Consider the following 21,807-nt stretch of genomic DNA (forward strand, 5'->3'; position numbering starts at 1 on the left):
GTATTTTTTGTTTTAACCACTTCTCTTGGCACTTTATAAGGAGTCTTTCTTGGGTAGGTTGTCGACACTCAATTCCTGCATATGCTTTCAAAATATACTTGAAACACATTGAGTGTCAATCATTTAAAGCAGATCTTCTTAAGAACACTTCACGTTAGAGCCTACCAGGAAATTCACATGTGCATGTCAGTTCTGTTAAATTAGCTTCCTTCATACATACTTAATTGGTCTATTCATGACAAGTAGTTTTGTTTCATTTTAATTCATAAACTTCATCAGAGATTAAGTGAACAGCTTTTACTTATTTTGCTCAAATATGTTTGACAAATTAATCTTGCTCCATGTTTGAAAGGTTAATTTAGCATATACAGAACATCTAGCTTGTTCTTAAATATGTGTGTGACTTCAGTGGCTAAACCCAAATTGCCTTGCTCTATCGAAAGAAAGCATAACACAACAGCAAAAGTCTTCCAATATGAGGTGATAAAATTACCTGATTCACATCTGATAATTCACAGTGTGCATCTTGACCACACTGATACGGAAAACAAAGTGTCATACTGGTACAAAAGAGTACAGTCTGGAACGATGACCGCTCAGATCCTACTTCACTCTGATAATTTCAAGAAAGCAGGATACTTGAGCTATTATCCTCCTCCCACCCCGAACAGAAGGGGCTTGGGGTTTGGTCTGTTTGGGTTTTTTCCTGTTTGTTTTTTTGTCTGTTTGGTTTGTGGGTTTGGGATTGTTTTGGTTTTGTTTTTTTAACAGATAAGTAGTAAATTTTGCAAACAGCTATTTGTTCAGATCCGGGCTACGTACGTGAGTAAAGGTCTCAAAAGAATCAGACTGCAGACTCAGAGCCCTTGTTGAGCAAGATTTTCCAGTGAAATGGTTGCCTGCCTTACCACTGCAAACAGTTTGTTTTGCCATTCAGAATTTTAGGAACTATAAGATCTCTTCTGCTTTGTTCTGCACAGACTCTTCAAGATAGAACACTTCAAGATAAAACATAGTTAAGAAACAAAGCAAATGCCATAGAGCTTAGGGAAGGGACTTCTCATAAACAAACACACACATACTGGCTGAAAACACACTGCTATTATTCTCCATTATAGGCTGCTTTTAAGAAAAACAGCAATACTGGGTAAGATTTTTTTAAAATCTCATTACTTATTTCTGGATCTATAGCTTTCAGTGACCTTGTTGGAGTCTTAGTTTAGTATCATTCCCTCAACCCACAAGTCCTGTAAACACTGATAACAGGCAGAAGGGACATCATCCTAATTCACATAGTTTGAGCCACGGAACACAGAAATTCATGCAGTAAGGAAGTATTACAGGGACAAATCCAAATTCAAGCCACCTGAAAGGTCATAGAGGAGCCAATATTTTATCTGCTTTTAGTACATCCTGTGAATCTGGAAACAACATGTCAATCTCGATAAGGCCAGCATTTACAGAACAAGTGAGAGAGACTGCTAGATGCAGACCTAGGGCAATTTCTAAAGAGATGATGATAGCATGGCCAAATGAACAGTCCCACTGTTGTGCAAGTATAAGCCTGACTTTCCTAGTCGAGTTGCTATAGCAAAGGAAGCAAAATAATACTGGATTTAACTGAACCTGAGCATGTGAAGTATATTACTGGAGCCCAGATACTTGGTACTGCAGCTCAACCTCTCCCTTTAAAGATCATATCGTAAGAGTAATCTGTATGAATGCCTTTAAAAAAACCCAAACAACCAAACTTTTTTTTTTTTAATGAATCAAAGCCATGGAAACAAAGCTTAATGAACTACAGTACTAGAAATTTGTTATTCTAAGAACTCTCTTGCTTGTTTTCTCTACCACTTCTTTCTGCCTTTTTCTGACACAGCATGGTTTTCCAGTGCCTGCACCCACAGCACTGTGCTCAGCCTTCCGTACAGGCTTAGCTGGTGTGGGCTGTCTGCACCCAGCAGAGGAGCACCAGCTGCCCAGGGACCGAGCAGAGCTGCACATGCAGACAAGTCTGTTACTGGAGTACTGTCTGTTACCCGAGTACAGAAACAAAAGCCAGTTAAAAGCTAAAACGATTGTAAGTTTCTTAGCTATCTGCACAATTAAAAGCTCTGACACATACACCTAAAACAGAGCTGCACTGCCACCCAATTTCCCCTCAAAGGAGCCTTATCAAAAAGTTCCAGTGCACACTGGTATATAAAGCATCTTCTCTAAATAAGTCTTAAATGCCAGGCTTCACTTCAGCAGGATCTGAAGACCCTGCTGTTGTCTCCCAAACATTGCCATAAGATATACCTGAGGTTCCACTGTGGATTTCATTCTGTGCATGTTTGCAAAGTCACCTTTCCCTTTTCTTCCATTGTTTGTGATCTTTCTGCTGTCTATTGCTAGTCCATTTGCCACAACAGTGTACTGAAAGTTTTGTTATTTGAAGATATGTAGGGGCTAGAAGGACAGATAGGAGGGCCCTCTTTTCTAGGGCCAACCTACTTGTGGGCAATGTTTAAATACATGATTGTAAAGTTAATTACAAACACATTTTGTCTGAATGGGCCCAGTTCATGAATAACCCAGAGACCTCTGAGAGCTGCCCCCTCCAAGTCAGTATCCAAACACTCACTGAAAAGAACAAGTTTGTCTTTAACAGAATCCTTCAGATGACATATCACATACAATCTCCCAGGCACATACATGACAAAAAAAAAAAAAGTAAAGAGAAAAAAAAGAAGTTTTGTGCTTGCGTTGCAATTTGTAAGCTTTTAAGTTACAGCATGGTTATGTTCAAACTACAGCAGCTTTTTCATTTATGCATACTTGAAACTTTGCCAAAATTTCCCTTGCACAAAGTTTGTTGCATCCTGACTTCATATTCCATTATCAAAAGAGTTTGACCTTTAATTCAGATTCATACTTTGCAGATTTTTACATATGTTTGCCATCTACATGTCAATGTTGGACATGCTCAATTTAGTATGCTTTTCCATTTATATGTACTATTTGTGCATTAGATCAAGGAAGAAGTTTAGGACTTTTTGCAAGCTTAGGCTGAAATTCTGCATGATGAACTAAGACTGTGCTTGCAGAAGAAATACATGACAGTCTGCTTCCCCATTTAATGCCACACTAGCTGCAGAAGTTTGGCAACCTTAAAATTGAGATGATGTGATGCTGCAGGATTCCCCTTTGCAGTTTTGGATAATCGTTTCTTGAGGCCAGAAATCCTGTGCACTGCTCTATTACAAATAAAGTATATTTCAGTTCTGTTACTTCCTTTCTGCATTACGCCGAGTACAGCAAGTCTATAATTTGGCTTCAAGGAAAGTTAACAACTCCCCGTCTGACAGAGTTGAAAAGTGTTTCATAAGAGCCCAGCCCTAGGAACTCTGAACATACATTTGCAGTAAATAAGATGATTTAACAATGGAAATTAATGTAAACCAAGGTCTATTCTGATCATTAAATGGCCCTGTGGTGTTTTACTGGCCTCTGGAGCACATCAGGGTTCCTCAATGTTTACTCAGTTTTGTCCTGTACGTCTTTAAAGAACTAATAACAAAACTTGCAAACTGAGCGATCTGAAATGCTTTTTCAAGTTTAGGAACATTCCTGGGGATGTGAATTTCACAGCTATTTTGCAAGCTCCCTTAAAAGGACAATAGAAGTTGTGGAACCTTGAGGCCAAAAGCTCTAATTAACAGACCAATTGAGCCATTTAAAGCTAACAAATTAGTACTATGCTTTTCTGGTTTTTAGCTACAACAGAAAGGTGAACCATGCTTACCTGGTGGGAGAGCAGTGTCTCTTGTTTTGTTCTCTATTCTTTTCCTAATAATTCCTAAAGTTTTATTTGCCTTATTTTATTACTTTTTTTTTTTAATTTATCCTCTTCTAGCCACTACTTGAGAACTAAGCTGTTCACAAAACTATCATAAGCCCAAGATCTTGCTCCAATATTGTAACAGTCAGTTCAAAGCACATCTCTCTCTATGAAGCTGATTGATTGTTTTCTTCCTCAGCTCATGTATTCACCACCTTATATTTACCTACATGCAAATTAGCTGTTCATTGCTCCCAGAGCTAAGTAAACACAAATACATACGGAGTTGATTTGGGACATTCCCCGGAGCACTGCATTTTGAAGGTCATACAACAGTTTGAGGTAACACACAGAGAATTCCTTCAAGGTAGACAGGTATTCCTGAACATCTTGGCCAAGCGAGGCAGACAAAAGTTGCACTGTAACTGCTTTCCTATATGCTGAACTATATCTTTGGCTTCTGTTTGCACAAATAGAAGGTTTTCATATGGATTTAATGAATGCAATGTTCAAGGCCTTGGCACCTGAACAGCAGTAAGTACAGCAAAGGAACATGGGAGATCCTGGGATCCATCCAGCAAAAGAATATTAATCAGAAGTGAAATCCTGGAAGTTGTTTTGCTAAAAAGAGCCTAGCACAGCAGGAATAGAGAGCATCATTACCAATTAGTGGATAATAGGAATATCATAATGCTCATAGGCTTTTATGAATACAAAGTGAGTAACTATTAAGGGCATCAACAGTGGAGATTAGTGACATAATCACAGTGAGAGATTTGCAGATGAGCAGTTGGAACACTGCAACCAAGCTGCTGGGAAATGAAGAGTCCACCTCAGCACACTATGCAAGTTGCCAGAATGAACTGATAACAACTGAAAATCTGTTTGCTTCAATCCCTCCTCTTCTTCATGACACCCAACTGCCATCTCTAACTGCAAGAAAGAAAATACAGAACAGTGAAAAAGAACACTTCCAGTCTTCTTTTCAGACCACTGAAGAGTAGTATTACACTCAAGTGTAATAAAAAAGACCAAAGGGCAGTGAGAAGTGCTTCAGAAGTAATTAACAGATGCATTTGCTCTGAAGCAGAGGAAGCTGCTACCCAACATTTAAGTTAGTTAAGAATAGGGATGGTGTTTTTTTTGAATCAGCAGTTTGAAACTGAATTTATCATTAAGATATAAGCATGTTTCTGGAGATCAAATTGTGCTTTGGGACCTTTCTGTTAGAACTTTACAGGTAGAAAGGTAAAGGATGTTTGCAAATGCATCAGGGGGAGTTGGATTTGTGAACAAAGGAGAGAAGAACCTGGCACCAGGAGAGAAGAAACTTATGGTTTTCACTTTGCACATCAGCTTAAAGAGGGACTTGGAGCAAAGGGATGCTCTTGACTGATTTCTGTCTTCAGAAAACAGAGGATCCCAGAATCTAAAGCCACAAAAATTGTTTTCCTCAGAAGTTGGTAAGTACCTGCAGCAGTACAGTGGTAGATTGTGCTAAGCCACACGTCCTTCCTGGGCACTGACACAGTGTATCTGCAATATCTAAAAGCAAAAGCTTAGGGCACCATGGGTCACTACTTTTTTGCCAAGCCTTCACTACAGTAAAAGTACAATACATAGCCAAGTCTGAAACTCTGTAGCTTACCCAAATCAAGTCTGGGGCAATCAAAACGTGCACCAATTGTCTCTCAAACTTTAGGGAAAAGGAGATGCAAGTTAGAGACGAGCATAACAGGAGGAAAGAATTTATCAGTAAATCACATCATCAGATAGGCTTTGTATTAGTCAAGAGAAAAGTCCTGGCTCCCACACAAAGGCTGAGGAAGTATGGTATGGTGTGAAGAAACAACACTAGCTAGAATAAGTCTGCCTTTGGAGTCACAGCAGAACATTATTAATTGAAACTAGTTTTGGGGAATAAGGGGAAGGATGACCCAAAGTCCAAAATAAGTTCATTATATCCGCCACCCTCCCACAGAGCAGTAATAAAGGAAGGGTGAGTTGTTATTTGCTGATAAGACAGTGTGGAAGAACAGGCATAGGCTTCTTTATGCTTCTTCCTTCAGAATCATGGAAGAAAAAAAAAGAAAAAAACTTCTACCATATTCAGAAAACAGCAGTTGTCTCACTAACAAAGCCCAGTTTTTCTGCAAGCTAGTGAGAATGTACTGTTTAATAAAAACCTCATTGAATGTTCTTCCCCATTTCTGTGTGGCTGAGGTACACAGTACAAATGGACGGTCTGATCAGCTCTGAAAAAAGATATGCAGCTAGCTGTCTCAAACTATTACTAGATCAGGGAAGTGACAAGCTCTCTGCCTTTAGACTGCTCTGTCCACTGTATATTTTAATCTCAGGAATGTTTATTAATCTAAAGTATCAGGTAGTTCTGCCAAAAATAGGTAAGTCCATGGAATACTCAAAGCATTTGACTCATTACAGGGCAATCTTAATTTTGCCCTTGACAAGTTGCCTGACAAATTGAGGCAGCTTCATTAGAAGCTTATCGAGGACAAAGCTCCAAACACAATTAAACGCTAAAGACTTCATCATCCTCCAGAATGAGGCATCTCCCCCAAAAAACATTTTAAATGCATTTCCCATCTTTTTTTGAAGGACAGGGGAAGGCTAAAAGCAAGAAATAGCTTGTCCAGGGCTGAAAAGAGTCAAAGGGAAAACAAAGAAAAGCAGGAAAGCATAAATGAGATTCAGATCACCTATAAAGATAACAAAAGAATAACCAAGTAAATTCTAGACAATCCATGCATGGCAGAAACAATAAGGGGGAGGAAATAAGAGAGGAGTTTTTCTATGTATTTGACAAACAAAAATATTTGCCTCTCCCAGTCTCTATTTCCCATCATGCTATTGATTCACTGTATAGCTTAAGCACACTTACTTTGTCTGTACAACAAATAATGCACTAAGTTATTTTGTGGAGCTGCTTGAAAGACTTCTAGGAGTATTAAGAGAGAATTAGATAATCCAGTAGTGGCGATTGTACATATCTATTACGGACCCACTGAACCTTTGGAGATGAACCAGAAGGCTAGCATTAACTGGGCACAGCTGGACTAACAGTAATCCATTAACTATGCAAATTATCATAGCCCACTGAACAAACTCAAACAGTACAAAAGCTATTCAGTCCTCCGCAGCTGGCCACACTCTATATTAACATTAGTCTTAGCTAGAACAAAGTTACCACATTAAAAGCCAAACATAATGTTTTGTTTCAGCTTCCTCTATCTTAACTAGATATTCCCCAACGTGAAAAAACAGACACAAGTTCCATTTCCAAAACATGTTTCTTGAGTCATGAATTATGTATATTATTGCTCTAGTATTGTCTATGTATTCCATCTGCAAAATCCTAAATAGCTGGACCTTAGAAACAGCTTTGCGCTAATACCTAGCAACCGCAAGCCCATTTTTTAATAGCAAGCCCTATGTTAAATGTGCAGTTTGTTACTTCACAATAAAAGGAAAAAAAAAATCTAGGTATATATCCCTTATTCAAAAGAATATTTCAGTGCTTGTAGCCCCCTAATTTAAGCAGAAGGATGCTATGAAAGGTTGCCTTGGTAACAAGCCTAAGCTAATTAACATTGATAGAGTGCAAAAAAGTAGCATGATTATTGCTGGTGAAAGCTAAGGATGGGACCTGTTTATTAATGATTTCTTCAGTACCCATCATACCACATAGACAAGCTAGACCCCACAAGACCACTACATCTGTGTCTTTCAATTCCATCAACTTCTAATCATACCAGTATATTTTTTAAGGACAGCATCTGGTTCCCAGTGTGGCCAGTTTGAGGACGTTTGAGAGCTGAGGTTGTTCACTCACATTAGAACATGCTTTGTCACCTCATATGTCATACAGCATTCTAGTAGGCGAAACAAGGAAGCACCTGAAGTATGCCAGGTACAGGATGACCCTACTGGTTATTGCCTTTCAAAATTCATGCAGACTTACTTGAGAGACCTATTTGAGAGAAATCCCTTCTTTTTTTTTTAACTTGTATTGTAGGCAAATGTTTTCTCTTATCTGCAGAGCAATCTTGATCTGATGCAATAACATCTTCCTAGACAGGTTAACAGATTTAACTGGCTTGTTAATATAGCTAAAACAAATGAAGGTGGTACTTTTGGCTCACATCCAAACACATTTTTCCACTTCAATAATCACATGTTTTTATTGCAGATCATTACTGCAGTCCCTATGTAAACAGAGTAAAGATGGTGTCTGTCCAACATAGAGAAAACCCCTCTTTATAATGAAGTTGATTTTTCTGCAGGGTTAAACAAGTAGAAGGAAAAGCAGTTGCCATGTAAAGCACATTTTAGCCTTCCCCCACATTACTAGTGTCCTAGTAAGCAGAATATACTTTAAACATTTTAGTGTGATTTGCTCAGATATAAGATCAGATTAAATGTATGTTATAAACGATAATTAGAATTCTAGTGTGCCCTCATGTTTTGCAGGTTTTAATACTGTTACTTAGGAAGGTCAGCATAACATGAAGGTCCTGATCCAGCTCCAATTGTCTAGATAAAGTAAGCCCTAGCCAGATATTTAATAAAGAACTATACCTGAACACATAAGTGTAGCAGCTTCCTAGAGCTGCAAGTGACTTTTCAAGTATTTTGACATTAAAAAAAAAAAAAATCAAAACAAAAGGTATTTAAATTTCTAAATAATCTTAGGAAACTTCAAGAGCATTATAGGACAGTTAATAAAATGAAACAGAAGAACCTGGAAGACAAATATATTTCCTCCAGTTTCACCCCATATCTCCAACCCTTTCAAACAAGCCACATTACAAACATAAGACTTGTTTATAAATATTTTAGCAGTGTCTCCCACTGTTCTCATGTATGAGAGTGCAGTCGTTACAATCCCAGATGTTATGCACCAAGATCTAATCACCTTATATTCTTTCTGCTATGAAGTAATGTCACTCTGCTCTTCCCTGGAGCACGCTGTCATTTCTCCATGCTGTCATCATCTCCAGAACATGATCTTGGTAGTTACTCTGCAATACAGAAGCCTTCCATTAGCCAGTATACATTCATGAACATGATACCTAACTCATTGATACAGGAAGACAGAAAAATGCATCACTGAAGTAGTCTCTAGATGAGTGAAACTCTATTAAGTACCTGGAGAGCCACCGACGAGGGAAAGACTGCAAATGGTCTGGGAAGTATTTCAGTTGTACCACTACTGTCTTTTAGGGCACCAGAGAATCCATCAAAGACATGATTCCTTAGGAAACCTTGCTTCATTAATTCTGGTACTCCTAATTTCCTTATTTTCCTCATATTACATTTCCAACAAGGCCAAGCATATGCCATAGAGGGGCAGACTTACTAAAACATGCTGCAATTTCCACCTCACCCAAAGCACACAGCCACAGAGAGTACTAAGAGAGGAAGAAACGACCCATTAAATGCCCTCCCAGTTTAATGGGAATCCAAAAAATCTCCTTCCTGAGACCAGCTCTACCCAGCCACCTGAGTCATCACTGAAATACTGCCTGGGAGACATGGTTAATTTGGCAAGTTATGCCAACTGTGCAGTGCTGCAGAAAAGTGAGAGAACATACAAAGGTTTTGCAGCAGCTGTTGTATTTGCTGTTGGAGGGCTGAGGAAGAAAAAAGATCTCCCTTCTCCTAAAAGATCATTCCAGCTTAGGTGCTTTGGTGTTAGATATATGTAAGCCTGAGTCTTTTTAACTTCTATTTATACATTTTAGCATAACAGGTATACAGATAGAATGCTATAGAGTGCTTTGAAACGAGATACAAAATCCTGCAGGCCTTCTCTAGCAGTCAAAACAACTGCTAGGTGTAGGCATTATAACCACTGATTAAATGTTCCTCAGCCCTCCCAAGGCACTACCTCATCCCTCGTTCCTCTTCCCCAGCCGTGGGGCTACCACAACTGCAGTCAGTAGCTCACCTCATGTTAACCTTCATTTTGGATGGTGACTTTGAAGGACACTGTTTTCGGGAAAATTTTACCTCAGGTCAAGCTTTGGGGCTTACAAATGACAGCTTGCGATGGTGACTCGCCAGCCTGACTGGAGAGCGAGCGCTGCCAGGGCACACCTGTAACCCAGCCAGCACACGGGCTGCGATCCCACAGGCGCAGTGAGCCTCCCTCAGGTAATTGTCTAGTTAGGAATACTTCTAACCAAAGAGTACTGCATATTTAAAAAAAAAAAAAAATCCTTCACGCATTGTTTTTCTTGGTTTTTTTTCCCATAAGAAGGAAGCTACTGGAAAAATCTTTCTCCTCAGTCAGTCTTTGTTACTCCGCTCACTGGCATGTTCCCCTGCAGTTATTTTCAATAGTCTTAATGTTCCTCAGCCTCCAGATGTTAGGGAATATTATTTCCACTCTTCCATGTAACATAGTTAGCATTACTGTTGCAGCCTCTGTATTGTTTGAGGTTTTATGGGCACTATCTCCAGTGCCTATAGTTATTTGCTTGAGCCAAAACTAGGCAATCCTTGTCTTCCAGGGAGGAGTGTTGGGTTTTAGCATCCTTTTTCATATTGTCATAATTTGCCCACCTGGCAGTCATCAGTGTTGCCTGCGTCACACTGACTTCACTACTGACAGAGGAAGGCAAACTCACTCATACTACAGACTGACTTGATCACTGTGACCATTTAATATGTGATCTTGCCTTTTTCGAGACAGCACAGACAATGCTTCTCGTGATGGCCATGTTCCTGCTCTCCTGGCTGCCACACCACATCATCACGATGTGGGCAGAGTTTGGGCAGTTTCCCCTGAACATCTCCTTCACCTTCCGCATCATCTCTCACTGCTTAGCCTATGGGAACTCTTGCATCAACCCCATCATTTACGCTTTCCTCTCGGAAAACTTCCGCAAAGCCTGCCGGCAAGTCTTCACCTGCAAGTTGTTCCTGCAGCCGGTTCCCACTGAGAAACTGGTTAGAATACGCATGGAGAACTTCTCTACCATGCGCTTGACCACTAATGTGTAAATTGTGCTCTCAAATACATTTCAGGAGGAAGAGGAGGGGAAAGGGTGCTGTCTGGGGAGAAGAGGTATACAAGTGCATTTCAGGGAGCAGTGCAGCCTGAAAAAAAGTGGACTTTGTCAGATCACGGGACTGGTAAGAGGCATTTTTCCATCTGGCTGTTAGGACACTTGACACAGCTTGTCCTAGGGTACCTTGCTAGGCACTGGGCTATGTGCAACAGAACTACCTGAATTTCTTTGTAGTGCCAATAAGATAGAACTCGTATGCAGTTGTAGTTATGCCCATAAAATCTAAAATAAGAGTTACACAGAAGGCAGAATATGGACAGACAAGAAAAGAGCAGTTAATTATGTGTGGAGTCAGTCATTAGGATGTGAACAATGAGTGATGTGACATTTAGAGAGCACTGAAAAGCAGTTTGGGAAAAGCCAGACTAAAAAGTCTTTTAATATGTCTTTGTTTCTGAAACAAGTTTGACCATATGTGAGCTACATGTATTTTCAGCTCGCTAGCTGTGATAGGGTCTCCAAATGTCCTTGAAGGCTTTGCTATAGTATTTACCCATTGGGTAGTAAAACCTTTCATATGACATGTGTCAGTGATGTGGATATCTGCATTTGGTGGCTGTGTATCAGCTTATATATCCCAGGGTTTAAATGTCTCTGTGCTCCTGAATGTAATTACTGCTGTTAATCACTGGCTCCAGTAACTGTCTCTTCGTGTGCAACAGTAGGAAAGTGGTATTTCTCAATATATGCTTAAAAGAACTGTGGTTTTGTTGAAAGTAATGTTTACAAAAGGCTTTATTGGTAAATATAGTGTTCTCTAAGTATATCTACCCAGAGCTTTTTATTGGCCACTTTAGTATATAAATGGCAAAAGGTTTGTGGGGTTGGTTATTTTTTTTTTTGATGAACTGTTTTGATCAACAGTGCCCTAGCAACAATCAGTTTAGAGCATTTGTACCAAGTTCAAGGTTACTGTTTGTAAATATATAAAGTGCATATTACTCAAAATTAAGACGCATATGGCTGAAAGAACTTTATTATTTCACTGTGTTGTCTAATTTGATAATATCATGTGCTGCCCTCCAGACTGACCTGTCATGGGATTCACTGTAACACGATTCCAGATTCATAGACTACGTTGCTGAGGTTTTAAAAGTGAGTTACAGAAGTTAAACTACAAATTATACATCTAAAAAATGTAACAAAAATATCCAAATATAACCTTGTAGAACATCTTCAGCATCTTTTGTTATGGCCATCAGAACACATACAATTGATTTCTGTAACGTGTAATACACCAATCATTCATTTTTAACATGTATATTTTGTATTTCAGTGTCAAGTATGCCCACACTGCCTTTTATAACCTGGGTAATTTATCAGAAGTGAACCTTCCTCCCATTTTCCTTCCACATATTTTAACTCAAGAAAAAAAATACTCTCTTATCACCAATGCCACTTAGTTACTGATACAAATTACACAGATGCACTAACTATGAATGACCGTTGCCACACAGTTTGACCATGGATCTTGTGTCAGAAGTTATTGTTTATGTAACATCATTTAACTGTGGTTAACTTCGGTTGCATTATTTAGCTGGAAACTGTAGGTAACAAAGTACTACAATACACAACATCTGCAACAGTTAAAAAATTTTAGCCGAACCAACTGACTGATTTAGTCCTGTATAACAGCTATATGAGAAGACAAATACTTGAAATTGGACATCCGAGATCCCAAGCAACAATTTTCCTCAGAAACTTAAAAGGGCGACTCTCTATGTTGAAATGAGAAGCACGGTCACCATCACCAGCTGCCTCAGGAAAGAAAGACACTCTATGAAGCAGGTAGTAACTTGCTATTTATGCCAATACAGTGAAGCACTACAGCTTTGAAAAACATCAGATTCAAATTATATGACACTTGAGACAGAGTAGAGTCAGCCTGAAATTGCTTAGGCAAAGCAGGAAAGCAAATATTAAAAATTTCTTACTTGGAGTCTCTTGAATACAATTTACCTCGTTTAATCTGTGCGTCTACAGTTAAAGGAAGCTATTTCTCAGCAGTTGAGAGGACCCGATACAACAGAAGATGCATATTAACAAATGGAAATAGGATCGTCTGTAAATTATAATACTATATTGTTCCCAGCTTTCTGTTTAAGGATTTACCCTATTCCTATACATATGGACACATACATTGCCTGATTCGCAGTTAAACGAACTGCAGATGAGAGGCAAGTATCCGTGCAATGAATGGGTCCAAAATATAAAGGTTTCCAGTCTCTGAGTGGATCAGTCCTCCACTGTATTTCTATAAAGTTGAAAGCGTTGTATTGTATTAAATAATTTTACTGCAGCTTGTAACTTCCCCTAAAAGCCCCTAAACTGTGCAATGTGAACAGTACGTGTGTACAATTTCCAGGATAAAGTTATATAGCCTTATCCTTAAGTGATTATCTGTGAAAGTTTTCTGTTTGTTTGTTTAGTTTTTACTCTCAGTATACTAAGAGTAGCTCCAGTGCCTTATTTCCTTTGAAACCAGTGATTTAGATACTATGCTGTGATCTTCTCATTTAACAGTTTACTATTTCTGCATACTGAGTTTTAGTACAGGCTAAAGTGGATAGCATGGGAAAAACAACCACTAAAAGAAAAGGCTGTGATAAATCACTGCAACAGAAATCAGAACTAAAATGCTATTTTTGTGTGATTATTTACCACAGATACAAACTAGCAGCTAGATATGAAATAACTTCAGGCTCACTTTAGTTCTTTTGGTTTAAAGCAGAATAATAAATATTCAAAAGAAATCTTGTACTCTGTTACCTGTGAGCCATTAGAACCTAGGAGTCAACACACTTCTTTCCTTCAACAGGTGACATTTTTTGGATGGGCTGTTTTTTTTGTTGTTTTTACAATCACTTCAGAGACTGGACATGTCACCATAGCATCTAGAAAAAATGAGCAGAAAACACTTAAAGGCTTTTTTTATTATTATTTAACAGAACATGAAGCAGCAAGATGTCCTTTCTCAGTGAAAGGTAACCATAAAATGACAAATTAAGACAGTGAAAAAGCCTCAAGCTTTATTGTGCCTTCTCGTTCCACCCAAACTTTAGCGGTATCTGGTCTAGAATTCTCTGAATGAACTACTGCATCACAAGAAAATCAAATATAATTTGTCCTTTAGTCTTTCTACATGTATGTGTAATTGGTCAAAGTTTTATCAAAGTTAGGAAAACATTTTCCTTTTCTTTCCTGCCACAGTAGTAATTTTTAAGTTTTAGTAATGAATATTTAGCTGCTGCTGGTGGGAAGCAATGAAATGCAACAGAGCTGCACAGCATACAGGCACACTCTCATTCTGATTTGAATTCAAGTTAAAGGTCTCAACAAAATTAAACAAAATCAACTGAGGAGATCATTCTTCAGTCTTCTCCAAAGGCATTTTCTTACTTACTTACTAGCTTCCTTTTGGAAAGCCCTGAGTTCTGATGCCTATGGAAATGACTATTGCAGCTTCCAGAACAGTGCACAAAGTTAACCTGATCACCTGGTTCTGAAACTCAATTCCCTGTTCTTTCAGTCTAGTTTACACATAGAAGCTCATTCCCTCTGCCTTAATGACTTCAAGCTTAGTCCCTACCAGGCCACTTATTACTGCTTGGCAACCTGAATCAACCTCCTTTAGGTGGAGGCTTATTAATAGAGGAGTCCATGCCTGGGAGACCTGTCCTCTTCCGGGCTGCAGTCTCTATTTTCCGTACCAGGTCCACATCCCACCGATGGGTGACAAAACTAACCACAGCTCCAGGCACCTTGCTTCCAACCCGTCCAACTCGCCCCACGCGGTGCAGGTAGTCCTGCAGCGTGTCTGGGAAGTCATAGTTGACCACTAGCTGCACGCTGCTGGTGTCCAGCCCCCGCGAGGCAAGGTCAGTGCAGACAAGGACAGACACGTCACCCTTCTGGAAGGAGGCAAAGATGCCAGCTCTGGCAGCTGCCGACATCTGTCCCTGCAACCTCAGGTGCTTGATTTTGTGGTCATCCAGGATATAGCCCAGCCAGTTGACGGTGCTGGCACTGTTGCAGAAGATGAGAACAGCCCCGCCGGACGCTGGGCGCTCCTTGAGTAGCTGCAGCAGTTCGGGCAGCTTGTCCCGGCCTTTGAGGCGGACAAACTTCTGCTGGACGTGGGGCGGCAGGCGGTGCAGGCTCTGGGTGGCGAGGGTGACAAACCGGCCCACGTCGGTGAACTTCCCCAGCGTCTGGCTCAGCCCCGTCGGGAAGGTGGCCCCGACCACCACCACCTGGGTCCTCGCCTCCCCAGGGCCGGCCGGCCCGGGGGCTCCAGCGGCCAGGGGTGTGTGCGCCAGGATCTCCTCCAGCGCCTCTATGAAGGAGTCGTCCATCAGGGAGTCCGCCTCGTCCAGCACCATCCAGCGCAGCCGCCCCAGGGCCAGGAAGCGCCGCCGCAGCGCCTCCCGCAGCGCCCCGGGGGTGCCCAGCAGCACGGCGGCACCCGTCCCCGGCGCCCGCAGCTGCCTCCGCAGCCCGCCCGCGGCGCCGCCGCCCGTCAGCCCGCGCACCCCCAGCCCCGCCGGCCGGCACAGCGCCGCCGCCACCGCGCCCACCTGCGCCGCCAGCTCCCGCGAAGGCAGCACCACCAGCCCGCGGGGCGACGCCGGCCCCGCCGCCGCCTCCGCCGCCGCCTCCGCCTCCGCCGGCCCCTCGGGGCGGGAGAGCAGCCCGTCCAGCAGCGGCAGCAGGTAGGCCAGCGTCTTGCCGCTGCCGGTCTCGGCGGCGCAGAGGGCGCTGCGGCCGCGGCGCAGCGCGGGGATGGCGAGGCGCTGCACCGCCGTGGGGCGGCCGATGGAGAGGCCCTCCAGGCCGGCCAGCAGCGCCGGCTGCAGCCCCATCGCGGCGAAGGACGGGCCCGGCTCCGCGTCAGGCGGCGGCGCCTGCAGGGCGGGAGCCGCCTCCTGCGAGGGCTCCAGCTGGAAGTAGTCCCCGCAGGCCTTCCTGTGCTTCCAGCCCGCCGACACCAGCTGCGGCCGCTCCCAGCGCCCCACCGTCTGCCAGCGGGGCTGGCTCAGCTCTGGCCGCCGGCTCCGTAGCAGCAGCTTCCCGGGCCGTGCAGCCGCCGCCGCCTCCTCCTTTTGCCCGCGGCGACGGCGCTGCGCGCCCCGCTTCAGGCGCAGCCGCAGGGCCCAGGGGACGCGCACTACGTTCTCGGGGGGTTCCGCACCCGCCGCTAGCCGCCGCGGCAGCAGCAGCGGGAGGGGGGCCGCCATCCCGCCGCGGCTCAGCGCCATAGCGGCCTCTCACGTGGCGGCGGCGGCGCCGCCCGATGACGCCGTGAAGAGACGCTTCCCCCGGTTCCCCCCGCCCCCCGGAGCCGCGGCGGAGCCACGCGAGGAGGGTGAGTCCCACGGGGGGGGGGGGGGGCGGTACCTCAGGCGGCGGTGACGGCGGCCCCTTCACGTTCGCCCGTGCCGCACCCCGCGGGAGCAAACGTAGCCCTGCGGGGCTCTGGCAGAGGCGGCCCGGCACCCCTCGCTCTGGGGAAGGAGCCCGTGCGGCGGGGAGCACCCCCCCCCGGGGCCGCCGGAGGCGCCCCGACGCCTCAGGGCGCCGCTGAGCTCTCTCACGGCTCCACGCAAGTGGCGCCAGGGCCGCGGGAGCTGAGACGGCAGCGGTGGAGCGGCCGGCCTGCCAGCTACCAAGGGAACCCTGTCAGGTTTGACAGGATCACGCACTCCCCCAGCTCCCCCTTCCCGCCAAAGGAAAGTTCTGGGCGTTTGCGGGTAGGAAACTGCATTCCGTGGCTATGCCCCTTGATTTTCTCTTTCAGCTAGTACCGCAACAGGAATGACGGTGAACACGCCTCTGTGTTTTAGAGGAAAGAAGATCCTGGCTCCAATGGTGCGAGTGGGAACATTACCAATGCGTCTTCTTGCTCTGGACTATGGTGCTGATATCGTGTACTGTGAGGTATGAAGGATGAGCAGATGAGGCAGTCTTGTCTGATAACATTATTATTATTATTATTAAGAAAAGTACAAACAGACTTTGTTTATTGTAGGACTTTTTCCTTTTATATATATTTTTCCTTAGAAAAATGGGGAAAAAAGAATCTCTATGGCTTAAGGCATTTCCCTTTCAGCAGTCCTCAAGTTATGGCAAGACCATATTTTAAGACTGTTCAGTAACTTCAATTCATTTAGACAAAACACCATAACAATTTCCTCACATTCCACAGTGTTTTGGTTTTTCTTGTGTTTTTCTGGTTTTTTTGTTTGTTTGGTTTTTTTCTGGTTGTTTTTTTGGTTGGGGTTTTTTTTTTTTTTTGAGTAGAGTCATAACATTGAAGGAAGTTTTAGGCTGACCTACCCTCTCACTCAGTTATTACTGCTGTGCTAACCCGGGGCATCCATATATACTCCTCACAGCACTGCTGTCCTTGTTGCTTAACCACTTTTCTTAAAGCTGCCTGAAGTTGAGACTCCAGTTTGGTGCAGATATTATTGGTAGGACTGCTAGTCTTCACTATCCTTATCCTTGCAGTGCATCAGTATTCCCATTTTCCCCTTCAGTGCTATTATTAGCTCTTCTCAAATGTAGGCACTGTTACAAGTTACATGACTCGGCCAAGATTTAAAAAAAAAACATCCAAACAACAAAACAGTAAAGAGTTAAAAATAATGTAAACATGGCTTAAATACTGGCTTTCCTGGAGAATGTTTGATCTGTTACAATAGAACATACTGAAACAAACTGTCAGAATCAGTCATTTATGATGTTCTCCTGGAACCTTCACAGCTGTTCTCTCGTGAGTTAGCTCACTACCCTTTTTGGGGGAGATGAAAGGAAAGATTTGTTCTCAGAGAGACAATATGCTGTTTCTATCTTGGCCACAGCTCACATTTTGTCTCTAGCTTCTAGAATTACAAATGGTATTTTATTAGATCGGCTCTGTGTGAAAGAGTAATTATTGCTGGATGATTCAATAAAAAAAATCTCAAAATTCAGTAGAATGGTTACCACTGTCTGTCATAAAATTGGGAGTAATAAGGTATTTTTCTTCTTTGACAAACAATAATTATCAGTTTCCCAGTTGATGAATTATGACCTCTCTGCTTTACATGGGATTAAGCGAGAATATATTTTTTTTCCTTCTCTGGGAGGCTAACTGTAGATCATGTTTAGAGAAATCACAAGCATAGAGTTACAGAATCTAGAAGTCTTAAACACTAAAGTGAGTCAGGTTTCAGACAGCCTTTGTACTTTTCCAGTATCCCTTATGCTTATTAGTAGTAGCAACGAACCTTGTTAGTGAGCAGCTACTGCATTTCACTAACCACAGATTTGACAGGGCCATTGTACAGGAAATTAGTGGAAGGTAGTAATGTAGAAATTGTTGTGTTGGTTTTTTTCTTTAAAAAAAACCCAAAACAACCAAAACCCACAACAAACCACATGCACAAAGGTATTGCTTTGCTTACTGCTGAAGTCACAGGGTATGAGAAAGTATTTAATCCGGCAGCGTAAACTGTACAGCTAAAGCAGTTTGTCTTTCACGCACACTTTTTGCTCCAATTCCAGAGAAACAGTACCCCAAAAGAAGAGACCCTCAAACTTACTTAACAAGTTGCAGTATGTAACAAAACTTATAGTGTGAAGGTTATTCTTACAGCTTAAAACCTGTTGTAGTTTTCCTCATCTCACCTCAAAAAGCAGGTATTCTACATTGGTTTTTCTTTTTTCCACATTGCTGTTGAGAAAGAGGAGAGTTAATATGCCTTTGAAATGGATTAGTGTTTGCAGTTAGATAGCTGTCTTAATGGGTTTTATCAGAAAAACTATGTAGGTTTTTCTTAAGAACTGACAAGCTAGTATAAAATAGAGTTGTTGTAGGCAGCTGTACTGCAGTTCTTTGGCAACAGAATGGCCTGAATAACTGCTTTTGTAACTTCATTTCTGTGTGGTAAAACTTCATTTTCTGATTTATCCTTTCGTTTTCCAATCCTTTCCCCCCAGTCCCCTTAACATTTTGGATCTCAAAGCTGTTTGAGAACTTAATGTGAACAGTACCTGATAAGGAGTATTAGTTAAAAACTTAAATTAAAGCACTACTCATGAGACCTATGGTATACTGCAAACACATTGAGATTAGCCTAATTTATTGCTTGTTTATCCCTTACCTATAAATCAGGAGGTCTTAAACCTTGTATTATTTGCTAAAGCAAAGAGTCTATAGTAGACTAAACCTCTTCAAGTAACTAACACAATAGTATGGTGGGTTTTTTCTCTATTTATATAACAGTTGGAATAACAGTTGCATGTTTATTTCGGTAGCTGCCGTGGTTTAACCCCAGCCAGCAACTAAGCACCAGGTAGCCGCTCACTCAATCTCCCTCTGCTGCCCCCAGTGGGATGGGGGAGAGAATTGGAAGAAAAAGAGAAACTCATGGACTGAGATAAGAACAGTTTAATAGAACAGAAAGGAAGAAATAATAATGATAATAATAACAGTAATAAAATGACAATAATGAAAGGATTGGAATATACAAGTGATGCATAATGCAATTGCTCACAGCCCAGTGCCCAGTTTGTTCCTGAGCTGCGATTCCCCCCAGTAGCACTCCCCCAGTTTATATACTGGGCATGAAGTCACATGGTATGCAATATCCCTTTGGCCAGTTTGGGTCAGCTGTCCTGGCTGTGTCCCCTCCCAACTTCTTGTGCCCCTCCAGCCTTCTTGCTGGCTGGGCATGAGAAGCTGAAAAATCCTTGACTTTATACTAGACATTACTTGGCAACAACTGAAAACATCAGTGTGTTATCAACATTCTTCTCATACTGAACCCAAAACATAGCACTGTACCAGCTACTAGGAAGAAAATTAACTCTATCCTAGCCGAAACCAGGACAGCAGCTAACAAGTTATATTGGCTCAAGCTGTAGCCCTTTGTCAGTTGGAGGTAGTCAGTCTTAAAGCTCACCTATAATCAAGTTCATGAGATGCATAAGAGAAAAGGACTCAAATGGTGTCCTTAATAAATTGAACTGCATAAATCTGTAGTTAAGCTAATATATGTAGATTAAAGTTCTGGTTTCTTCTGAAGGAAAGTCATCAGTTCTAGAAGAATGATGACTGTATGATCGTTCTCCAGTAAAGGTCAACACAAAGACTAATTTTTTCTTTTAACAAATGTAGAGAACTGTTAAAACTCAGGGTTAGGGTAAAGAAGTCTTAGAGCCTAACACTGCTGTTTTGTTCACCTATGTGCTTGGCCAGTACAAATCTACATTAATTTTTGAGATGGTCTGTTGCTATAACATTATCTTCCCCTTCTACTCTAGGTGGCTTGTTCTTCTTTGTTTCCAGCTTGCTAGATAGGTACTTGAACAAAATGGTTCTTCTAGAACTATGTAAACATATAATATTCTTATGTTCATATGTTCAGTTTGTATTTTGAAACTTCAGTTGAGCATGTTGTATAGTTAAACTCTTGTTTTCATTTGCATTCTTTTTCTGTATTTGGTATCCCTAGGTAGATATTCTTGTTTAATAAAATGGGAACTGTTTATAGCTGGGTAGTTTAAACACTTCAACTTGCTGAGATATTTTTATTCTTTCTTCTCAGGAGCTGATTGATATAAAGATGCTGCAGTGTAAGAGGGTTATAAATGGCAAGTATAGCATTTCTTTTGTTAATATCTAAGCATTCTTTTTTCAAGTTAAGAGAAAAGATAATTATTTCTCTGAAGTAATTTTATAGTGATTACAATGAGGCATCAGGACATATAATCTCTCTAAACTGTGTCTAGGGACTTAAAATAAGCTTTTGAAGTACTACCTTCTTACACCTCTCTGCTGCTCTACAGTTTCAAACTTTCAGTTTCCTTTCTTAAGGAATTTCAGTAGTTCAGTTAGTGTCCCTCAGGAAAACCATAAATGTTTTTGGAGGATAGGGCTAATGTATTAGTAACTGACAGTTTGTTATTCTTTTTAGGGCTTTAATGCAAAGTCTTTCTCCACTATTGACTTAGTTTATTACAAGGATTTGATGAGGTTTCTGTTAAACAATTTGACAGAGGTCAGGTTACTGGGTGTGCAGGTATAGGCTTTCTAAAGTGAAATACTTCATAATTTTAGCTTTTGGAAGTACGTCTTTCTCTTTTTATCATGAAAAATGGGATTAGTGTTAGAAATCCATTACTAATATTTCAGCATTATGCTTCCTGGCAGCAGGTGAAAGAAACTAGTAGCTGGAATAGACAGGACATTAATGTTCCAGTGCATTATTGAAAATGTTAAAGCTTTTAGTTTTATGTGTGTTAAAAAGACAAATAATAAAATTGGAATTAACAGATAACACTCCTCAATTCTACATACTGGCTTCAGCCTCTCTACTGCCTTCGTACGCTATTATAATAAAGAATAAACAGTAAGGAACTCTTGTTTTGATTTGGGGTTTTTTTGGTGTCGTTTTTTTTTTTTTTCCCCAGAAATTTTACATGTGTATGTGCTAATATGAAATCTAATTTCCTGAGCAAAACTACTAATATTAGTTACAAAGCCTTTTAATTTTTCAAGAAAAGTTTGATAGTGTCCAGGAAACAAATTCATTTGGACTGCAGTAGAGACAGTTTCCAATCATAAGTCTTCATAAATGTTAGCTGTTTGTGACATTATAATATACACACCTTTTAGTCTACTTCAATAAGGAAGCAAGACATACAAGATCTCACTGTTTATCATTCTTTTATTAACTTGAGGTCCATAGGCTAGATCTGGCCTAACACGATTTTCACAGACAAGTTCTTAAAAAGATATCCAGATGCCCAGCTGAGTGGCATGAGAAACAGCTGTCTGTATGTCCCTGCTGGGGAATGGAAGTCCACTACAGATCTACTTTGCCCTCCTGCTCCTTCCTA

General features: G+C 41.6%; 3 protein-coding genes across 12 annotated transcripts in view; 2 read left to right on the forward strand and 1 right to left on the reverse strand.

The window, feature by feature from the left end:
• Positions 1 to 10,942, forward strand: part of LOC115345646 (galanin receptor type 1-like) — a 34,775-nt gene extending 23,833 nt beyond the window's left edge. The window contains 1 exon segment of the mRNA XM_030024798.2: positions 10,538 to 10,942. Within this exon segment, the coding sequence (XP_029880658.1) occupies positions 10,538 to 10,852 (315 nt within the window). The 3' untranslated portion in view covers positions 10,853 to 10,942.
• Positions 10,943 to 11,880: 938 nt separating this feature from the next.
• Positions 11,881 to 16,178, reverse strand: DDX28 (DEAD-box helicase 28). The gene has a single exon (XM_030024782.2). The coding sequence runs from the start codon at positions 16,176 to 16,178 to the stop codon at positions 14,541 to 14,543; it is 1,638 nt and encodes a 545-aa protein (XP_029880642.1). The 3' UTR covers positions 11,881 to 14,540.
• A 27-nt stretch (positions 16,179 to 16,205) lies between these two features.
• DUS2 (dihydrouridine synthase 2) overlaps positions 16,206 to 21,807 on the forward strand; it is a 50,519-nt gene continuing 44,917 nt past the window's right edge. For 5 of the 10 annotated variants that reach the window (XM_041125808.1, XM_041125804.1, XM_041125805.1 and 2 more), the window contains exons 1-3: positions 16,296 to 16,603; positions 16,718 to 16,857; positions 20,514 to 20,559. In XM_041125808.1, coding sequence (XP_040981742.1) covers positions 16,735 to 16,857; positions 20,514 to 20,559 — 169 coding nt within the window. In that variant the 5' untranslated portion in view covers positions 16,296 to 16,603; positions 16,718 to 16,734. The other 5 variants (XM_030024783.2, XM_030024786.2, XM_041125803.1 and 2 more) reach the window with 5 other exon arrangements.

This window comes from Aquila chrysaetos, chromosome 9, assembly GCF_900496995.4.
Source record: "Aquila chrysaetos chrysaetos chromosome 9, bAquChr1.4, whole genome shotgun sequence".
NCBI classification, from domain to species: Eukaryota; Metazoa; Chordata; class Aves; order Accipitriformes; family Accipitridae; genus Aquila; species Aquila chrysaetos.